This window comes from Rhinatrema bivittatum, chromosome 4 (genome assembly GCF_901001135.1).
Source record: "Rhinatrema bivittatum chromosome 4, aRhiBiv1.1, whole genome shotgun sequence".
NCBI lineage: Eukaryota > Metazoa > Chordata > Amphibia > Gymnophiona > Rhinatrematidae > Rhinatrema > Rhinatrema bivittatum.
In genome coordinates, this window is record NC_042618.1 from 310,713,590 (window position 1) to 310,736,296 (window position 22,707).

General features: G+C 45.1%; 1 protein-coding gene across 3 annotated transcripts in view; it reads right to left on the reverse strand.

Annotated features, from left to right (window-relative positions):
• ABCC3 (ATP binding cassette subfamily C member 3) overlaps positions 1 to 22,707 on the reverse strand; it is a 475,864-nt gene that overhangs the window by 373,224 nt on the left and 79,933 nt on the right. For all 3 annotated transcript variants that reach the window (XM_029600255.1, XM_029600254.1, XM_029600256.1), the window contains exons 2-3: positions 21,078 to 21,254; positions 13,118 to 13,243 (exon numbers count right to left, since the gene is read on the reverse strand). In XM_029600255.1, coding sequence (XP_029456115.1) covers positions 13,118 to 13,243; positions 21,078 to 21,254 — 303 coding nt within the window. The remainder of the gene's footprint in view (positions 1 to 13,117; positions 13,244 to 21,077; positions 21,255 to 22,707) is intronic.

Consider the following 22,707-nt stretch of genomic DNA (forward strand, 5'->3'; position numbering starts at 1 on the left):
GATTGTTTCTTCAACACAGAGAAAATGTTATAGGTCTGGAGGGCGCGTTTCTTCTAAGATACTGTGGGAAATTATTATAAGCAGTTAGCTAGCTTTCGTGAAGAATATTGTACTGTGATAGAAAGTATTGAAGCAGAGAAATCATTGATATTAGTGTAATTATTTGATATAAGACCTATAAGTTCTGAGAATAAATATGCTATCTTTATTAGCTTGCTTGTAACAAAAAACAATGTCATGATCAGATATATTAAAGAGCAGTTACTCAGTAGCCACTTGGCCACACCTAACTTCTTGCTGATGTGATACGAAGACAGTTGGGGCCTCAAGAACACATGGGAGTAGCCCAGAGAAGAAACTACAGCAAAGGTCAGATGAATTAACTTAAAAAGAGCAACAGGAGACAAGCTGTTTGAAATCAGAGAAAGGACAGCTCAGAAGAATAGCTTTTGAACATTGTCAGTGGTTAATGAAGTGCCTGATGAGCTGTTGCTGGTTTCCCGGCATGCTGTGTTCCCGTTTTTCCAAAGTTATATCAGACTCACATTGAGTAACAGTGAGGGGAAGTATTTTTGTGTATATATTCTTTAATGCAAACTCTAATCTTGTATGCTTTTATTGCTTATTCTCAGACTTATAAGTAAAATTTCTATACTTATGTGTAAGTGTGTTGTGTAATCTATGACAGCATAATCACCAATTTTTCTACCCATTACAGATACCTGGCTAAATGACTAAAAAAATTAGATGGTAATAGGTTTGTTTTCTTTAAGCCATTTCAGTTAAAGGATCTTCTGGAAAGCAGAATTGCAAATCATGGGGGAGCGAGTTGGAGAAGGAGTGGGCTGCCGGTCAGCTCTCCCCAGATTCACCGCTGAGCGTAAGGACTCCCTTTCATTCCAACTGATGTGACCTTGGTGTTTGAATGCGGAGAGGAAGCCCTGAAACTCCGATACAACTGCGGCTGAGATAGACGTCGGAGCTGACGTCGGAAGGGGCGTGGCCTCGGGTTTTAAAATCATCCGAGGCGCGGCGCTGTGACGCCGCCGGCTTAGTCCGGGTGAGTTTGGGTGTTTGGCCAGGAATCTGTCCTTGCTGACTGTATTCTATTTGGATGGGGAAGAAGAGGAAGGCAAGAACTATGATGTCATCACCAGTGCTGCATGTAAGCACTGGCCCAATGGATCAACATGTCGTGAGGCAGAGAGTTGATCCAAATGAGGAAGTGATGGGAAGCTCTTCGTTAGCTTCCATCAGTCTAGGTGAAGGACCTGTCTTACCACCTCAGGCAACTAAGAGTCCATCCACTGAATTGGCGACAGAACTTGTAGGATTTAACCCTTTGGAAGCCAGCTTGGTGATCCAGGCAGGAAATCAAAGGGCTGAGAAATCTTTAATCAATGTTTTGCCTGTTGATACTATTCCAGTTCTTTTATGTAGCACTGTCTTGGATATTCCACCAGACAATGTTACATTATCAGATGTATGGAAAATTATTTCTAAATTAGATAATAATATTACCACTATGAACAGGTCTTTGTCTACTGTGATAAACGCCAATACTGAGAAAATTAATGAGCAAGGGTTAAGAGTTTCAAAGTGTGAAAAAGAATTGGTTGATTTAAAGAATAAAATGCAATTAGTTCAATCATCAGAAAATACTGGCTGCTGAAATCTATACCTCCTGACTTTGTCCTGCCTCTGACTAAGAAACACCCAGCCCTACTTTCAGGCTATCAGGATTAATTATAAACTAGAGAAATACATGACAGTCAGGTATCCTTTCCCAGGCAGAGACTTAAGCACAAGTGATGCTTTTATTCAGGCAAAGGTCAGGGAGAAGGGAAGTTAGTGTAAAACCCTGATGAAATGGCTTGCTGGCAAGCGCATATTTCCCACAATTTATGCGAGATAGTTTAAATATATATAAAGAATTGGAACAAATGGAAAACTTAATGAGATCAAAAAATTTGAGATTGGTAAATTTTCCAATAACACAATCTCTCCTATAGAAATGTTTAAAAAATGTCTTAGAGAGATACTATTGTATAAAGATGAAGAGTTTCCTGACCTATCTAAAATTTATTTTAGTAGGAAAAGAGAGAGGAATATTCCGGATCATGATCTGGAGAACCCTCCAAGTTTAGGTATATCAACCTTTCTGGAGGAGTCTCTAGACCTGATTAGGAATAGGGCTACTCTTTTTATTGCCTTTGTATCAGAGCAGGATAAGGACAAGATGTTCAGAAAGTTTTTCAATTATAGAGATGTCTCTTTGTGGATACAAAATTCAAATTTTCCCAGATGTAGCCAGAGCCACCCAAGCAAGGAGGAGGACCTTCCTTGCATTGAAACATCGTGTGGTGGCTCTAGGAGGTACTTTCTTTTTAAAATTTCCTTGTTTATGTTATATAAACTACAGAGGGAAAAAATTTGGGTTTACGGATCCAGCGCATTTAGAAACATTTATCTCGGATAAATCAGTATCTGAAGTAGAAATATTAAAGGTAAAAGGTTCTTAAGTTTAAATATATCTCCTTTTCTCCATTATAGATTACGTTGATGTCTAGTGATAGCCCCAATAAGAAATAGGGGTTATATGGATGTTTAAATTTCCTTAATTTGATTTCATTGATGTTCTCCCCCAATTATGTTTTATGTATCATAAAACAAATTTATATTGTGGTTTGTTAAATAGTTTACCTTAAATGTTTCTGATACATATATTTAAATGTTTTTCATGATGTAATCAGTGAAAAAATAATAAAGATTAAATTGAAAAAAAAAAAAAAGAAATGCAAATCATCTAGCATCCACTCCAGAGCATATGTAAGGTTAGAATGTAAGGATGTAATTGAGAATAAATATCAGGTATTTTCCTTTTTCTTAATTTTAGGAGAGATTGTTTCATAAGTCTTTCTCTGACCCTCTTGTAGATTTCAGTTAGGGCATTTACTACTTGTGTTATTTTTCTGTTAGGGTTTTCTTGTTTATATAATGTAGTTTTGCCCTTGATTTATCTATACAACATTTAATGCTTTTAAAAATTGTAAAATTATAAATAAAGAGTGAAAGACTTAGATTAGCCACTGTCAGGCAACAGAATGCTGGGCTTGATGGAACTTTGGTCTGATCTAATATGATATTTTTAATTTTCTTATGTTTTAGTTTTTCAAGAGAGTACATCTTTATCTCCTTCAGTCTCTCTATATAAGACAGGGCAGAGCGACAGTCAGAAATATCCAAACTAGAAGTTGCACACAAAACTAATGGAGTTTACTTTCTTAATTAGTAAGACAAAGCCTATAGCTGAACCCTCGGTTCCCTGAGCCTGAACCTGCCATTCGGGGTAAACATTTGTTCCACTGATTCTTTACAATGTGGTTATCTCACATTCCGCCCTTCAATTGTCCCACTTTCCTCCTGGTAGCAGGAGGAGCGTGGCGCTTCTTACGTGCATCTGCCTCCTACCAGGTTCACTATTAAGTCTGAACCATGTGTGGCCCTTAAATCTTGCAGAGCCCACCAGAAGTGTGCAATCAGACTTCAGACAGAGGGAATATGAACTGATCTGCTGGCAGAAAGGCGGAGGATGGGACTGGAGGGCATATACAGGCTGATTTGCCCCGGGCCCAGAACTCCTCTAGGGGCAGCCGTGGAAGTGGGTATTTTTATTCCCGCTATCTCCTATGCAAAGCTGCTTTATTGTGGTTGCCTCAAAGCTTTTATAAACCCTTCACTGGCCTTGCTGAGCTGCTCTGCATGTTCACCCACCCAAGTCTTCTACAGCCCTTTTTATAAATTCCACAGAAAGACCAAACTTATGGAATTACTGGTTAAATCCACAGCAAAAGCTTTCACATCAAAGCTCCTCGGATTCCTACAAAATCTGTGAAGCTGCTTTATTTGTCCATGATTTGTAGCAAAAGTATGAGGAGAAGGATTAACCTAATATTTCTTTCTTTCTTCACAGTAGGCACAGTAAGCTAAAGAACAATGCCTTTGTATTTTACAAGTGAAAATCCGTATCAGCCATGGTTAAACATTAAACAGTCTTATCACAGGTATGTTGTATTTGAAGCATGCAGAGCAACAAGCTTTTTCAAATATGTTACAATGCTGCTCTTTAATAAAATACAGAGGTACTGGATTACACCAGATTACAGAAATATGAAGGATATAGTCTAGGTCTGGGCTGCATATAACTCAAAGGATTTGCCCACTGACCAAGCGGTTACACAAAAATTTGAAAATATATTGGACAAAAGGGCTGACATTTGTATGGCAAAATATTAGCATGTCATCAAATGTCTCTCTGCAATATACCAGTTTATTTTCATTTGTTTTAATGATTTCAGTTAACTTTTAGCATCCATCATAAAATAGCATGTCAACATAATTTGATCATTATCAGCTCTACTGCACGTGCTGCCTTGTTTGTGGAGCCAGGGAGCAAACATTGTACTTTATTTCTTACCTAGGACAGCATGAGATAACTGTTAATATTTAAGGTTCCTGAATTAATCCGGGCCATAAAGAATTGGCATCCTATTGAATACATTTTCATATGTGTTACGGGGCAGAAAATTAGCACATAAACGTGTAAGTAGCCTTTATCTGCGTAAACGCAATTTGAGAAAAATCGAAAGTACGTACATATTTTCAGTTTCGTGTGCATATTTACCAGTTCAAAAAAAGGGGTGGTATATGGATGGGGGTCAAGAGGTAACTGCAGAACTTTTCTAAAAGATATGCACACACAAAATTATCTAACTTATTTGTTGTGCAATTGACTGGTACAATTGGAATCAATCTTGTCTGTTGTCTGCAATTTTCGGGTGGTAGGTGTGGGTTCAGGATGAAGTACTAGAGGGTCAGGTGAACTGGAGCTGGGATGGGTGAACTGGCAGCGGTATCAGTGAACTGGTGATTTTTTCTCTCTATATATATATATATATATACATATACAGAGAGAGAGAGTGCTTCTGAGATCTTTTTCTAAGTGGAATTATACTACTGATCACAGTGAGAACCAGTTTTTGTGATGTATACCTTTTTGATTTTCAGTTTGAGATGTATACTCCCTTTTCTTTGATTTTTGTGTTTCAATTATTATTTTATGCACCTAAAATATACATGTGCGTGTTTATAAGAGAAGGCGGACTGAGCAAGTCTCGGGTCGCCGTAGATAACTTGGGCATGAGTGGCAGGGAGTGTAGGCAGGGTGGGGGAAGGGGGGGATCGAGGTAGCCAATGGCAACGGCAGCAATTTCAAATTGCTGCGTTGCTACTGGTTGCCACATAAGCAAATAGTAAGTGTTTCAGCACGAGAAAAGGCAGTTGGGTATCAGCAGCGAAGCAAGCTGCAGGTGACTGCTTTGCTGCGTTGCAGATCCCTGACTGCCTTTTTTCGGGTTTTGTACAACTTTTTCCAGCGGCGGGTTTTTTCTTTTCCCTTAGAATGAGGAGAGAGAGAGCGAAGCCAGCGCCCTCCTCCACAGGAAGGGCCTCTTTCCGGTTTTTGGCGAGCGCTGCACGAGCAGGACAGGCGCCAGGTTCGACCTGCCTCCCCGGGCAAGAAGCGGTAAGTGCGCCTCGGCCCAGTGCCTGGCCACCAGCGGCTGCTGCAGCCAGTGGACCACCCTCCTCCCCCCAGGTCCGGAGCCCTCCTAGGGCCAACCCCCCACCCTTTTCCGATTCTGGTAAGAGCGGGCCCGAGCCAGCCGACTTCTTCCCTCCCCCCATCCTCGCACCCCCCACCCCCTTACCTCACCCCTCAGCCGGCAGGCCGCTTTAATTTCGGTCCATCCGCAGATTAGTGACCCGGCGGTTTTTCTGCCGGCTAACCATGCGTTCCTTCGTTCGCCAGAGCCGAGCGAGGCAGGCACCGCTGCGCCCGGGCGATGCTCATCCCCGTTATCCTTAAGCAGGCGGCGCGCGCCCAACACAGGCCCTTGCGGTGCGCGGCTTCCCCGTCTGAGCCAGGAACAGCTAAGGCCCGGCGTTGCAGGGGGCGGAGCCGCGTTCGTGGGGGCGGTGACATTTCCTTTTTTGAAAGGCGACAGCATTCCCGGACCCCTGCTTCTACTGAGGCCCTGCATTTGGTGCCGCAGCAGAGCAGAGCAGGTTTCAAGGGTAGGAGGTCCAACCGGAGGCAGATAGGGCAATTTAGTGACCTTAGAGCCCCGTGTGCAGTGGAGGGCCCGGAAACCCACCCCCCTGGCCCCCTCCCCCGGGGAATGCAGTGAACCCACAGCCGCACTAATTGCGGACATCCTGGGTCACCTGGCTAGATTTGGATTTGGGAATTTTCAAACCACGGGGGTGGGGTGGGGTGGGGGGAGGGCAGGGAGGGCATAGGGGGTTGGCAACCAGCATTGGGCGATCCTTTGGGAGAGGAGGTTTTTCCTAGGGGGAGTGGCTAAGGGATGAGTTCAGGAAGGGTGACAGGGCGAGCGGTTCCTCACGGGCAGATTTGTCAGGTAATGGGGTGTGCCAGTGTGGCACTGCCGCGGGGCATGTGAAGATTGGGGATGCAGGACTGTTTGCAGGTGAAGACGATGGCAAGGTCCCAGGCCCGTTCAGCCATGAGGCATGGCGAGAGCGCGACGTCATAGCGCAGAGGGAGGACTCGAGACGCGAGAGGATGGAGGCGAAGGGGAGCGCAGCGGAATGCCGGAGCAGCAGTGCATCGGGCGTGCCGGACAGCAGCACATCGGGAGTTGGAAAAGGTATGCTTGGAAAAGGAGAAGTGTGTGCGCATAGAGGACGTGCTAGGCGGAGGAAGAAGTCTCACACTAGTAGTAGTTCGAGCTCCTCCTCTTCCTCTACGAGTTTGAGCGAATGGGGGTCGGCCCTGCGCACGGCACTGGACGAGGGGCCAAGACACGACGTGGGGCATCCGGCCTTGGCTTCCTTGACTGAATTGTTGGAAGAGGTACCTAAGCATTTAGTTAAGCGTATTAGAAGAAGGAAATTTGTAAATATTTTCAAATTGTTAGAGGGTAGAAGAGGCAAACGGAAGGCTACAAAGAAGGCCAAAAAGAAGAATAAGAGAGAAGGAGTGGGACCCAAAATTTCCAAGAATATAGTCCTGGGTTCGCGGTTTTTTATGTTTGGCAAGTGTTGTCATTCATTTTGATCCTACGCAGTACAGAGCCCTGTTATCATACACTGGCAGTATTTTAGGAGCTTTCAAGGATTATGAAGGTTGGGCCTGGCTCAATTATGATGAAAAGTTCTGGGACAAAATGGCTGGGAATAAATTTATGTCTTGGGGATCGCAAGACATTCATCTGTGGTTAACACAGATGACAAATAAGGGAGTGAGCGCTAGCCGAAGTGGGGGAGCGGGTGGGGGGGGGGGGGTTAGTGTTAGTACAGCGGGTCATGCAGTTGGGGGAAACAAGGGTGCTTCCTTGAGTGGGTCAGACCTCTGCTGGAGGTTTAACAAGCTCACGTGCTTATTCCCTGAATGCAAATTCAGGCATGCCTCTGCTACATGTGGGGGCATGCATTCTGCCATTAAGTGCCCGCAAGGGCAGGGTGCAGTCGTTACCAAGAGTGCCAAGTTATGAGGTATTGTACCAGAAGGCGGAGTCTCCCATTGTGCTGGCAGCTTTAGTAGAGGGTTTGAGGTCATATCCAGACTCAGCTGTAGTTTCTTTGTTGACCGGGGGGTTTAGTCTTGGTTTTATTATTCCTTATGAGGGCCTGGGGACGGGAGGGAGGGCGAGGAATTCTAGATCAGTGTTCAGAATGGCGGATATAGCGCGTGACAAATTACAGGCTGAAATTCAATTAGAGAGAGTGCTAGGGTCATTTGCTGCTCGGCCTTTCGAGCGCATGCACTTATCGCCATTGGCAGTTATCCCCAAGATGGTGCTTGGTAAATTCAGGTTGATCCTCAATTTGTCATATCCCGAAGGATCGTCTGTTAACGACTTCATCCCCAGGAATGAGTGTACGGTGAAATATTCCTCTTTTGATGAAGCCATTGCTTTGGTGTGCAAAGAGGGGCCCGGGGCTTTGTTAGCCAAGGCAGACATCGAATCTGCATTGCGGTTATTACCAATTCATGCGTCGTGCTTCCCTCTATTGGGGTTTTATTTTGATGATGGTTACTTTGCAGATCCCTGTCTGCCCATGGGTTGCGCGATTTCGTGCGCTTTATTCGAGGCATTCAACACTTTCATCCACTGGGCTACAATGCGGTACAACGATTGCGAGGATTCATTACATTACTTAGACAATTTTTTGTTCGTGGGGCCTAGTGAGTCAGGTGTTTGTCAGCGTCAGCTAAACGGTTTCTTGGTGGTGGCTAAGTCTTTTGGGGTGCCCATTGCACATGACAAAACGGAAGGGCCTGTTACTAAATTGACATTTCTAGGAACTGAATTGGATTCTGTGGAGAAGGTAGTCCAGTTGAGGGACTTGGTTAGGTTGATCTGAGGATCGGTGAAAGTGACTTTGAAGCAGATGGAATCTTTAAATCGGCTCTCTTAACTTTGCATGTCAGGTAATACCGATGGGGCGGGCGTTCATTCGTAGACTGTCAGCTAGAACAGTGGGAGTAAGGGCAGGGCATCATTTCATTCGGGCAATGCAGGCGGTGAGGGCTGAGCTGGGGGTTTGGAAGGGTTTCTTAAATTCCTTTAATGGAGTCTGCATGATGCAGGCGGAAGAGATTTTGAATGAAGACTTGGACCTGCATTCATAATGAGCTTGCGTGTCCAGTAAGGACCATTCAGATGCTGCTGGGGCGACCGGTTTCGGCTTATATTTTGGGGGCAGTGGTGTACGGAGCGGTGGCCAGAGCAGTGGGTATCTGATGGGTTAACGAGGAACATCACATTCCTGGAGCTTTTCCCGATCATAGTGGCCTTGACCATTTTGGGTACGGGGTTGTCCAATAAGAAATTAGTTTGGTGGTGCGATAATTTAGGGGTGGTTCAAGTAGTTAAACAGGCTGCAAAGTGCCCTAGGGTGTCGGCCTTGCTGAGGGAGATGGTAATTTTATGCTTGAGATGGAATGTAACCACACGAGCAAGACATGTGCCAGGGAACTTGAACCTGATTGCAAATGCTCTCTCGTTTCAAGTGGGACGTCTTCAGGGCAGAGGCTCTTCACGCGAGTTTGCAGGGAGAGAATTTCCCAGAGCATCTTTGGTAGCTCAGCACGATGAAATGTGGAATTTGATCTGCCAATCATTGGCACCAGCGACGTGGAGATCTTACACGGCGGGCAGAGGAGCGGTGTCTCGTTTTTTGATATCTTTGGGATGGAACAGGGGGGGGGGGGGGGGGAGGCGACTCGTGAAGGTGATGTGGCCCAGTTTATTTTGCAGGCTAATTCATTAGCTTATTCATTAGCATCGGTCCGGTGTCAATTGGCGGGATTCACGTTTTTTCAGAAACTGGGGGGTTGGGGAAATCCGACTAGCAGTTTTTTAGTGAGAAGGATATTAGAAGGTTTGAACCGAGGGTACGCGGCGTGTAAGGATAAATGGAGGCCAATATGATATACCGACTTGTTAAGAATAACCGAGCATTTGACAGTAGTGTGTCGGTTGGAATATGAGATACTGTTGTTCAGACTAGCATTTTCTTTGGCATTTTTCGGAGCCTTAAGGATCATCGAGATCTAAGACGTGCAGAGATGGATCTGGCTTACTGGCTCAGGATGTGCAGGTTTATGAGCATCGAGTGACAATGAGCATTAGGAAATCAAAGACAGACCAAAAAGGAAAAGGAGCTTGGATTTCCTTGGTACGAGCCCATAATGAGCTTGCGTGTCCAGTAAGGACCGCTCAAGCTTTTGTACGGGTAAGGCCCAAAATTGGTGGGCGCTTCTTGGTACATGAGGATGGTTTACCGGTAACCATTTACCAATTTTCTCGTGTGTTGCAATGAGCGGTTGAAAGTTTAGGGTAGGAGGTGGGGAAGTACTCACTGCATTCATTTAGGATTGGAGCGGCGATGACAGAGGCAGAGTTGGGGTGGTCGGCGCACCGGATTCAGGCGCTCGGACATTGGAAGTCGGATGTATTTCGGACTTACGTGCAGAAGTAGTTTGTCGGGAGAGATAGGAGTGAGTGGATTCTGTGCATGTTGGCAGATGCAATTCTTTGTCTTGCAGACACGGAAGGAGTGGCACCTAATTGAGAATGTGCCTGGGTCGTGGGTCATTCTTTTGTCCACTGTGCACAGAGGAGAGCTGTGAAGAGGCCTTATGGTGAATTTAAACACCAGCCAGTGGATCGTGCGTTGGTTCGGCAAAGGGGGAATGCGTTGGGGGGAGTTGCTTGCTTTTCTCCAGGGCCAAATACAAATATGGGGCATTCCAAAGTTGCTCATCATTCATATGGGGGGAAATGACATAGGTAAGCTGACCTGCAGGGAACTAGTGGCAATTATGCGCAAAGATTTGGCAACTATTATAAACAGCATGCCGGGTACGAAAGTGGGTTGGTCCGATGTTATACTTCGAATTAAACACCGTGTTGAGCCTTTATGGCAGAACAGTGTTAAGAAATTGAATCGCCAAATAGGAAAATGGTTAGTTCAATAGGGTGGTTTTCGGGTAAGACACAATTGGTCATGGGAGATATTGGGGGGCTTATTTCTTGGTGACGGGGTTCACCTTTCGGACATTGGCATGGATTTATTTAATAATGCCCTGGAGGAAGGATTCAAGCAACAAATGTAATAGTAGCTGGCCGCAGTGGGGGAACAAAGGCAAACGGGTTGCCTTTGTTTGTGGTGGAAAACCCGAGCCAGAAGTTGTAATGTATTGTTTTGATTTGTGAAGGACATTGGAGGGGGGGGGAATGCTCGTGTAGTTTGGGGCTGCTACACGGGAAGGCCTAAAGAGCAAGGGAGGGGGGGCAATGCTCAGGCCACACGCTTACCCTCGCTGGTGCCGTGGCGGGGTAAGTGATGGGGGGTGCTGAAGTAGGCTTACCATTGGGACGAGGTGGTAAGCGAAGAGGAGCACGAGGGAGGAGGAGGTGGGGGGGATTAACTTTTGGTGTTATGTATAAGTTGAGGCTCGGGTTGTGTTTTAATAAACTGCGGCCTTATTTTAATGCCAGATTGTTGTTCATGTGTTTTTGTACAGGGGAGAGGGACGGGGTGGGGGGGAGGGGGGTACAATGGAGCGGACTGATGGTCTCGAGTCCCTATGTTTGAGAAGGCGGACTGAGCGAGTCTTGGGCTGCCGTAGATAACTTGGGCACGAGCGGCAGGGAGCGTGGTAGCCAATGGCAACGGCAGCAATTTCAAATTGCTGCCGTTGCCATTGGATGTCATGGTGCTAGATCAAACGGGAGGCACAGAAGGAATTACACTGAAAACGGCAGTAGGACCACAAAATTACCAACATGGTTTACCCTATCTGTTGGACTTTCACCTTATAGAGAAATTCCCCTGAGGAGAGACGCATCAGTTGTGTCGGAACCGAGTGCAAGATTCACAACAAGCAGGAGTTTGTAAGGTATTCATTTGGAAAGTAGGTTTAAATATGGAGGTAGAATAGTATGACATCAATTGAATATGCAAATAATTTCGTGCCGATAAACAGCGTTTTAGTAAGGTAGAATTGTTCAATACAACAAGACAAGAGTTATAAGGAGAGCCATTGCATTATGGATGTTACGGAGTTTACGGGACTTTAATATATTTAAAACAAGTAATTTAAACACACACAAAAATAATAACAAAATACAGAACTGAGGCGGAGGGAGGTTAATGATTACAGTGCAAGAATGGTGCAGGGACGCCTACACAAGTGTATGAAGCCTTCCACTCACTCCTAAATTTAATTGTTTTTTAAAAAAAAGAACATTTTAAAATAAAAGAAAAAAAAATAACTCCAATAATTGTGTAGGCAGTGAGATTACAATGAAAAAAGTCATAGCACAATTGACAAAAATAAATATCAAAAAAATACTTTGAAAAAACAGCAAAATATGCAGTGAACAGAACAGCCATTGTTGCTGTTCAGTTGATCAATATATAACTACAGAGCTGGGCAGCTAGAACCCACAGGGTGGAAATGTCCTCCCTCACAGCAGCTAAATCTAACCACACAGTTTTAATAGAGGGCTAGATTTAGCCACTGAAAAAGTGGGCAGGTCTGGAGGAGTGAGGTGATGACGTGCTTTATATACCTAAGCATATTTTCATGTGCATATTTTTGGGTTGGCAAGGTTTTTTTTTAAACTCCTGATACATTAGCAAACCACTGGCTTACTGCATTGGGAATAAATTATTTTTGTTATGTTGTGAAAATTACCCCTAAAATTCCTATCTTTTGCATTGCCCCCAAATCCACCCCACATAACCACTCACTTTTTAGGCACCTGTGCATTGTGAAAAACTACTGCAAATAACAGCATTCATATATTTATTGTAGCATAGGTAGAAACAGGGGTTTGTTTGTTTTTCAGGGGATACATGCCAGTACCGAGTACGGACATCTTTTTTTGCTCCGACTGAGTAATTTGCCCTGTGATCCCTTAAACAAAAACAAAAAAACAAACAAAACCATTCATCCTGCATGTGAGTATCAGTACTGGCATCTTTATTTGCAGAAAACAAGCGGTGGACAGATACAATAATACCCAACGCTTGCAACACACTGCACACAAATTATGTAAGCAAAAGTCTTGTGTAAAAACCGCTTAGAGGGAGGATGCTTATGCCCAATCCTTAAATGTAAACCTTGTGAAAAGGTCCTCCAGTGCTTTCTCCACAATCTCTTTGCTTGAACAATTTCAATTTTGCTTTCAGAATTTGCACGAAATTAAATCCTTGGGCAAAACATAATTATTTCAAAACTCTGCACTTTAGTTAGACATCTAGCCATAGACTGTATTTTTTTTTGGCAGTTCTTTGCACAGTCTCTCAACTTTTCCTTACTACTACACACAGATTTCACATGTTATTTGCACCACGTCCAAACCTGAAACTGAATTTTTCTTTACGGCTAAACTGAAATTGGCTTGTACCGTGCCAAAACGATATCTCTAATGATAGAAATGAGAGCGGTCTCATGTAGTTGAGCTGCCAAAGATGTCTTTCAGTGGAACACTATATTTGCAGCAGTCCTACTAACCATGGTGATTCCAAGAACTAGTGGGGTTACGAAGTAGACAGGAGGAGGCGCTTTATTTTGTACAAGTCCGTGAAAAGAGTAGAAGAGGTCGGACCAACACACACACCAAAGCAGGATTCCCAGAACCTAAAAATGGATAAAAACAAATCTTAATTAAACAAAATTTCATGAGTTAGTCTGTAGATGGAGAAGTGCTTAGGACATCATATAAAATTAGGTCCATTGCATACAATCTAACAAACGGGATCACTTTTTCTTTCCACCTCAAATTTCACTTTGCATATGAACTATCACCACCATCGCAATATGGCAAATTCTGATCCTCAAGTCCTTCAAGAAGGTACAGATTTCAAGATATTTGCAAGGAGCATTGTTGGAATCTATTTGCATACTGTGTCTTTGGTTTATCATTAATTAAATATTTTGTTTATCTTAAAATCCAGAACTAGTTATTTCCCCCTGGTCCTCAAACCTCAACTGAATGCACATCAACATGTGCACAGCTTTGGCTGCCGATGCCTGGCTTTGTGAACTCATTATCAATTGGTATGTCCAGATCTTTATAGGATTATTGTTAGCATGAAATGCTGAATTCAAAGCATACTGTTCCTGTTTACTCATGCGCCCATAGATTATCAGCCCACACTTCTCCGCACTAAAACTCTTTTGCCAATAACCTGCCCATTTTTACGAGTATTTACATTCCTTTGTAAAACCAGGATGGTAAGTCCTAAGGTGAAGTTACAATTTGAGATTGTTTGGCATCATCTGCAAATAATGGCAATGTTACCAGTTAGATTCCTTTCACGAAGACCATTGACGAAACTATTAAATAGCAGTGATCCCAGCGCATTCCTGTAAAACAAATTTTTTATTTTATTTAAATTGTTGATATGCACAAATTATGATTCACATCACGGAGCCTCCCTATCAGTCACGTCCTTAGCCACTCACAAGCAGGGAGGCCATTTTTTTTTAAACTCTTCTTGGTCTTTGCAGGCATGTGGGTACTTTGTACTGTATCCCACAAACCTGCAGACCAATTTTACAAGTGAAATTCCCCTCTGAGTTTTCCCTGTGAAAATCCTGTGGTGGCTGCTGCTACAGAGATATTTTGCCCTGCACACCTTGCCAAATATACAGGGTAAAGAACCTGCGGGGATTTCAAAATGAACTTCCCAGGCAATAGTTCACTGGGCATACCCTAAACCCACACCTGGTGCTGCCCCTTTTACCCCCTTGGGGCAGGAGGGGTCAATTTTAAAAGCTTTTTTTTTCCATGGATAAACACCTGTTTACCCGCAGAAATACTTTTTGAAAATCGCCACCAGTATCATTAAACCCCACCTGGTATAAGAATCAGCCTCTCATAAAATACCATGTTAAAAACTTGAGCAAAATCTAAACTATGTCAAACATGTTTCCTTTATTCAATTTCCTACTACAATTCTCTAAAGTTCAGAATCTTAGAACATTTAAAACTTTAGAGAGTCTTTTATCTCTGAGAACCATCTTTCATCCTCGTGCTGTCATCGACAAGTTATTATCAGGAAATAAGAGTTCATCACTTGTGTTATTGGACCACAAACCTCTCTATCAATAGATGCCAATCTCAGCCTATTTTTTTGTTTGTTTTCTACTCTCTTATACGTGGACTGTCTCTTCACCTCTCCCCACTCTGGTTCTTGCCATAATGCATGGATAGCAGGCCTGGCTTGGAAGGGAAAGGGAGAGGAGGGTTGGTGGGACTGGATTTTCAGTCAGTTAGGACAGGGATTGTGGTTTGAATTCAAACCACTGGGAAGCAGGGAAAAGACTGGTTCCTGCATGCTGGGATAGTTGGGTAGTGGTTAGAGTTTGGCTTATTTGGGGGTTGTGCACAGCAGTGCAAGTGCACTTGCCTGCTGTTGCCACTACATCTCAGAGTGCCCTGTTGCGATTGCTCCATGGATTCGGAGGAGGCTGCGATCCCGAGGAGAGCGGTGGTCAGCAATTTTCATCGGCGGCAGTGTCCCGTGGTGACGCGATCATTACAACGCAGTTGGCGCTTGTACCGGACCTCCTTGCAGTGAGTGACTTTAACAGCGTACAATCAGCTGAGGGAAGTCGGAGCGGCGCGGCCATGCCTGCTCTGCCCATGTCCAAGGGTGCTGGTGCTCGCACTGCTTCGAGGGGTCGTTGTGCTCTCTCACGGGTGCGCAGTCGCAGGTCTTTGGCTGCGGAAAAGGCTTCTTCTGCCTCGGCAATGAGGCCTTGTCTCAGGCCTACTCTCACTGCTTCTCGCAAGGTTTCTGAGCCTCAGCCATCCACAGCTGCTCCTGCTACCACGAGGCATCCAAAGCTGTCCACAGCTGAAGCAGTCAGTGCTTCAGCTGCTGTTGTAACAAAAGGGAGAGCTTCTGGTTTGGGTCCTTATCCACAGCACAGACCCAGCACTGGGGGTGCAGGTGGCTCTCGAACGGAGTGGGGCGAGTCTAATTCGCAGCCTGAATGTGCGGTCGGAGTCGGGTGGGCCTCGTGCATGGTGGGCTCCTCGTCCAGGTGGGGAAGCCTCAGTGGGAGAGGATAGGGCTGGATCAGCTATGGGTGCCAGTTTTTCTGTTGATTGGGGGTGTGGGGCTGGCGGTTCATCGGCGAATTTCAGAGGTTCTTTGGACAATTGGGGACCATACTTCTCGGCTGGAGGTGAAGGTTCCTCTGCTACTTGGTTAGGGCCCTGTCCACAGGGAAGATTGCCTTCTCTGTGTGAATTGGGGTACCTCTTCAGGTTTTAGGCATCCTGCTTTGGATGCAGGTGATACCGTTCTTGGATCCGCGGGGCAGGGTCCTTGGCGAACTGCTCCAGGTTACTTTATGGATTGGGCCCCATTTGCTGATTTTCCTTGGGGGTCCCCTGGGGGCACGGGGTCAGCTGGATCTTTTGGGCCTGCTGTTTCTGCGGCCCCTTTTCTTTCGCAGATACATCCTGCACGTGAGTCATTGGATGGCCTGGGTCTCTCGCGGTGAGAAGGATGGCGTAATGAGCCAGTGTCTGCGGCGACCAATGTGACTGGTTCTTCGATCCCGGCTTCTACAGAGATTGACCTTGGTGGCGATCAGCATGGTGAGTCATCTGCTGATCTTGGTAGAGCGGGTGATGTTTCTGCTGAACCTGTTGTGGTGCCCGCGGTCAGGGGTTTGGAGTCTTCAGCCCCTGGGGATGGTGTAGGTGATCCTTCGGAGGTAAAGAAGTGAGACAAGTCTAAATGGAAGAAGAAGTACACTAGATCCAGCTCTTCTGATTCCTCATCCTCCTCTTCTTCACTTTCTGGTTCTTCAGTTACTTCAACTGTAGCTACAGTGGGGCTAGGGGAAAAAGGGAATGATAGGGGGGCTCCTGCGTTGGTAAACTTTTTGGATTTGTGGGAGGCTGTGTCTAGGTCCCTTAGGAAGAAAATTAGGCAGAGTAAGTAGATAGATATCTTTCAGCTATTGGAGGGCCACAGAGGGAAGCGAGAGGAAGAAGAAGGGGATCATCGAGCGATTTCCGGGGACTCAAAAGAAGGTGGCGCGCAACGTTCTTAATTGGATTAAATTCTTTCTTCAGTTGGCTAGTGTGGTTGGGCATCACAATCCGTCTCAGTATGGCTTATACAAATACTATTTTGGCCACGAGCAGAGAATATGAGGGGTGGTCTTGGCTCAACTATGATGAGTGTTTCTGCAATCGGATGGAGAACAAACTCATGTCATGGGCACACAGGATGTAGGACTCTGGTTGACGCAGATGAATACTAAGGTTCTGTCCTCTTCGGGAGGTAATGCGGGTGGAGCAGTTAGTGGATTGGGTGGGCGGTCCTTTTGTTCAGGACCCGCACCAGCCAGCACAGGTCGATCTGGGACTGGCTTCCTTGATATGTGTTGGTGGTTCAATCGTTCCGCTTGCATTCAGGCATGTGTGTTCCGCTTGCATTCAGGCATGTGTGTTCGAGTTGCAGGGCTGGCCATACAGCCTCCAAATGTTCTAAGCGGTCTGGCGATGGATCTGTCGGAGGGGCCACTGCAAAAGGTACTCCTAAGTGAGTCCTTTTCATGTTGCTGCCTTGTTGCCCTGGTGTATCTGAAGGTGGAGGTTGCCCTTTTCTTGTTTTGTGGATTTGAATTTGGTTTCCAAATCCCTTTTGCAGATCCAGTTGGAGTTGGTGGTGGACAAAATTGTCCTTCAGTTCGGAAGCTGGCACACATTGCTGGCGACAAGTTGTGCGGGGAGTTTGAGGTGGGAAGAATTGCTGGTCCTTTCACAAATCCTACATTCCACGGAATGGTTTTGTCGCCTTTATCGGTGGTTCCAAAGAAGGAAACTGGGAAATTTTGCCTGATTCATAATCTCTCGTTTCTGGAGGGTAATTCTGTTAATGACTTCAATTAGCAGGATCTGTGTACTGTACGGTATTCTTCTTTTGATTCAGCTGTGAACAAGGTTCGATGTTGCGGATGGGGGGCCCTGATGATTAAGGTTAACATGGAGTCGGCCTTCCGGCTGCTCCCGATTCATACAGATAATTTCCCTTTGTTAGGTTTCCGCTTTAATGACGGATTTTAATTTTGATAAATGCTTGCTTATGGGGTGCTCGATTGCATGTGCTTATTTCAAGGCTTTCAGTACTATTGTCCATTGGACGTTGCAGAATGTCCAGGAACACTGAACATAGTTCACTACTTGGATGACTCCTTGTTTGTGGGTGGGGCGTCTTCAATAGTTTGTGCGCAGTTGTTGCGGTGTTTTCAGGATATTGCCTCTTCATTCGGTATGCCTAGTGCAGAAGGCAAGACTGAGGGCCCCTGCATTCGATTGGTCTTCCTGGGGATTGAGTTGGATTCAGTGGAAATAATCTTGCGGTTGCCTATGGAGAAGGTAGAGGTTTTGAAGGGTCTGCTGGGGAGGGCGCTTCTTTGTAAGAAGTTGACTTTGCGACAGATGCAATTCCTGGTGGGTAGTCTGAATTTTGTATGTCGTGTGACTTCCATGGGTAGAGTTTTTCTGCACACGTTATCTTTTGCTATGGCTAGTGTGAGGAAGAGCAGTCACCACAAACGAATTATGCAAAAGATGCGTGAGGACTTGCACGTACGGAATCATTTTTTGTCAGATTTTAATGGTTGTTTGCTGTGGCAATCCAAGTCATTGTCTGATCATGACTTGGAGTTGTATACTGATGCGACAGGTTCGACAGGTTTCTGTGCTTATTGTCAGGGTTCTTGGTGTGCTGCTTCTTGGCCTGAGAATTGGAAGTCTTCTGGTACTTCAAAGAATATCACCTTTTTGGAGCTGTTTCCAATTGTGGTTTCTGTCTTTCTTTGGAGCTCACATCTGAGGGACAAGAAGTTAGTTTTCTGGTGTGATAACCTAGGAGTGGTTGAGGTTATCAATAAGCGATCAGTAAAATGTATGTTATTTTCAGACCTGTTGCGAAAATGTGTGTTGAGTTGCACAGGGTTGAATATTACTATGTGGGTTTGTCATGTGCCCAGGATGTCTAATGATTTGGCTGATTCTCTTTCTCATTGCAAGTGGGCCTTATTTCGGAAGCTTGCTCCAGAAGCAGATTCAGTGCGGAGCATCAATACTGCCTTTCCTATGGAACTATGGTTCCCGGAAGCATGGAAGCTGCTCCGGGCATCCCTAGCCCCTTCCACCTGAAACAGTTATGTTAAAGAAGCTGACAAGGTGGTATTCCCCCCTTCCTTGCAGGTTTGGGTTGGCAGTGGGGTCCAGTTTCTGATGTATGCCTCTTGCAATTTATTGAAAAACCGAAAGCTGGTGGGGTCTCAAAGGCTTCAGTTTCCAGGCAGTTATTGGGGTTTTCCTTTTTTATGCAGGTTCATGGTTGGGGTTTTCCTATGGGGAGATTTTTGGTTCGCTGATTGTTACTGGGGTGTCCCGAGGCTGTGTGTGTGAATCAGACAGCGCCTCGGAATCCATGATATCTTGATCAGGTTATGGGATGTGTTAGTGAGTATTTGCAATTCACAATATGAATGTTGTTTGTTACGTCTAGCGGTCATGCTTGTCTTTTTCGGAGCTTTCTGAGTTAGCGAACTTGTTGCCAAGGTGACTAAAGGGGCAGAGTTTTCTGGCTTGTTAGCTCAGCACATTACATTGGGTAGTGACGCTGTTATACAGATCAAAAACGGATCAGGGTGGTAGGGGTGTTTTGGTAGTACTCTGATCTGTCCCTGTCTGGTGGCTAATTCTGTTGCCTTTAGGAAAATTCACCCAGTTGAGGGTTCTCAATTTTTGGTCCATTGCGACTTGTGTCCTTTGACTAAATATCAGTTTGAGATAGTCTTACGTTCAGGTCCGACCACGCTCGGTCTGGGCGTCGGACGTTCAGGACCCATTCATTCCGGATCAGGACCGCAATGTCTGCGGTTTCCTCTGGATTGTCAGGCGGTGTAATTCAAAAAATTAGGCGGTGGAAGTCTGACGCCTTTGTAGGGTATTTTCGTCCTGGGGCTCCTTAATCTGTTTATCGTACTAATTTAGAAACATAGAAATGATGGCAGAAGAAGATCAAACGGCCCATCCAGTCTGCCCAGCAAGGAGCTGGGCAGACTGGTCCCCCAGCATGCAGGTTCTGCATGCTGGGGGACTTCGACATGGATAGTAGGCCATTTATATACCATTTGGGCCTATACGCATGCTTGTGAGAGTCTGTATGGGATACAGCTGGACTTGGGGTGTTATGGGGTGAATGTTTTTTGGATGGGGCGTAGAGGTATGCGTTGGGATGAGCTGATTTCTTGCCTGCATCTCGGGCTTGTTTGTTTATTTCTTGGAGGTAATGATTGGGGCAAGATGCCTGGCTGCAAGTCCATCAGTTTGGTTAGAAAGGACTTGATATCTATTTCAATTCGATTGCCTGCTGCTGTAATTTGCTGGTCTGACATAATTCCAAGGTCTACTGAGATTGCTAAGAAAATATGGCGTCTTAGACAAGCCAAGGCCAATCAGCAGATTGGTTCCTCGCTGGTTGCAATGGGAGGCTACTATATTAGACATGATTGGTCATGGGTCCTAGCGGTTTCGGGGGGATGGTGTTCACCTGTCCTTTATTAGCTTGGACTTATTTCTGAATACATAGCAGGAGGCCTTGGAAGTCACTGTTCATGGGGATCCTGGTCGCACCTTTGGGGGTCACAGGTAGTTCCTACCTGTAACTGTGGCAGGTAGCCCGAGCTGATTGGGGGTTCTGTCTGGTTAAACGGCTGGCTGACTTGATGGTGGTCATGTCAGGGATTTCTAGGAGAACAACTGGGTGCAGTTCTACATATGGCTCCTTGCTGGACTGTGGTAGGGGTCTACATGCATGGCTCCTTGCTGGGAGGTGGCAGGAGTTGTGGGTATGTTTATTGTTATTGATATTAATCTATAGGCTGGGTAGCCTGATGGTGCCCATCTTGCTGGTTGGTGGTGGATGGGCGCTGTGGGTTGGTTATTTTACATTTGGCTCAGGCTCCTGGTAGTTACTTGTAATAAAGCTGTGGCCTGTTTGACCCCACTCATTTGTACGTGTATTTATTGTATTGTTTTGTGAAGGGATGGGCACGGGAGAAGCGTTAGACCTGGTTACTCATATTATGTGCAGCTGCCGGTATTTCTCCAGTGCTCCTACAGTACATGGTTTCCTATACACAGCATATGCCAATCAACGCAGCGCCCTCTTATGACACAGAAAGCAGAGTGACGTTCAGAGAGATCTACTTCCAAAGCTGCATTTTTGCAGACTGCTTGAACAAAATGTCTCATGAAACTATCCAGCCTCTGCCCGAAGTGGAACCTAGTTCTTCCATGGTCTATTCAAAACATTAACCATTGATCCACAAGGCAAACACTGCCCACTTCCATTTGCAGTATAGCTTTGTATATTTCTTTTCTTACGTAACTACAAAAAGGAGGTAATATAGAAATGGCCCTCACCGTTTTGACCCTGTTGAGTCTGGAGAGCACGATGTAGCCCTTTCTGTTGTATTTGAGGTAGATCAGGTAAAAGGGTAACACTGCCCACAAGTAAATACAGGGGATCCATGCCAGCAGCGTGTTCTGGAAGCAGGGTGTAAGGTCTGGGTTATCTGTGTGTATCGTCACATTGGCATCCTATGGGAAAGAACAGAGATGTAAAGCTGAAGGATGTCCATCATCTTTCCAATAGCAGTAGCACTGCTCAGTAATCTCCTGTGAGGCATACAGCACAGAAAACATGATTGTGAGGATAACAGATAAGACAGGAAATGTGATCATATCAGGGGAAGGATAGAAAATGTAATCAGATCAGAACTAGATTGAACAGGAAATGGTCCACTGGAAGACATAAGAAACAAAGTGGCACAACAGAGACAATAAAAGCAGACACATATTTTTACAATAATGTTCAGTTTAAAAAAGTGTACAGATTTTTTTATTTCTCTGTTATAATAAAAAGCAACATTTATATAATACTGCCTCTGTCATCCGCACAGCATCTCAACATATTTTACAATATACTACATTCAGAAACCCACATGCAGCTGCATCTAGGATAGAAAGTTAGGTTACTAATTTTGGTGCACAACTCCAGAAAAATTTATGAAGGGGAAATGAAAAAAGAAACAATCACTACTCCCCATAAAAGCTGGCACAGACAGGAGTGCCAGTAGACAGTGAGAAGATACTGACATGAGCATGGTCCTGTGGATACTTGACCTAAAATGTGGGTACAGTCACAAATTGAGAGTGACACACATGCATGAGGAAAGGCCCAATCATACACACACACACACATACTTCCACTGACATATTTGGCCATTCACATACCACACAATGTATAACAGTGGTATAATGGACATATCAGTTGACCCTTTTTACTCCTTCCTGCCTTCTGAAACTAAACAGGATCTTATTATTCATGCGTTTACTTAATGTGATTAGACTGATAACAACCTTAGGGGGTCATTTATCAAAATGCGCTAAGGCGTTTTCGCATGCGTTAAGGGCTTATCGCATGCGAAAAGCCCCGTTAACGCATGCGATAGGCCCTTACCGCATGCGATAGCACCATATCGTATGGTGCGATGCAAATTTGAAAAAGAGCTTGCATTACAGGGTGGTAAGGTTTTATCGCATTTCGCGATGTCACCTGAAAGGCCTGTTTTAGTAGATTTGAAGCTCCCGAGGGAGGGAGAAGCTTTGTGCAAGGTTCTCTCAACCTTAGTAGATTTGAAGCTCCTGGAGGGGCGGGAGGGAGGGGGAGGGAGGGAGAGGGAGAGAGAGAGAGAGAGAGAGAGAGAGACCATCAAGCTAGGTTCTCTCAACCTAGCTTGATGGACACTCTACCTGGGTAACATCAAGCTAAGTGGAGAGAACATTGCACAAATCTCATCTTTGGGTGAGTTTCCTCACTCCGTAGGTCATCAAATCTTCACAAGAGACCACTGTTCTGTTCGTACGTCTCACATTGAATGTCAAAGTGGCCCCTAACCCCCTATACCAATACCTAAACCTCACCTCTCGTTACTAGGTGGGCCTCCCTTAGGGATACAAATACCTATCTAGGGAGAGGACATTATGGCTA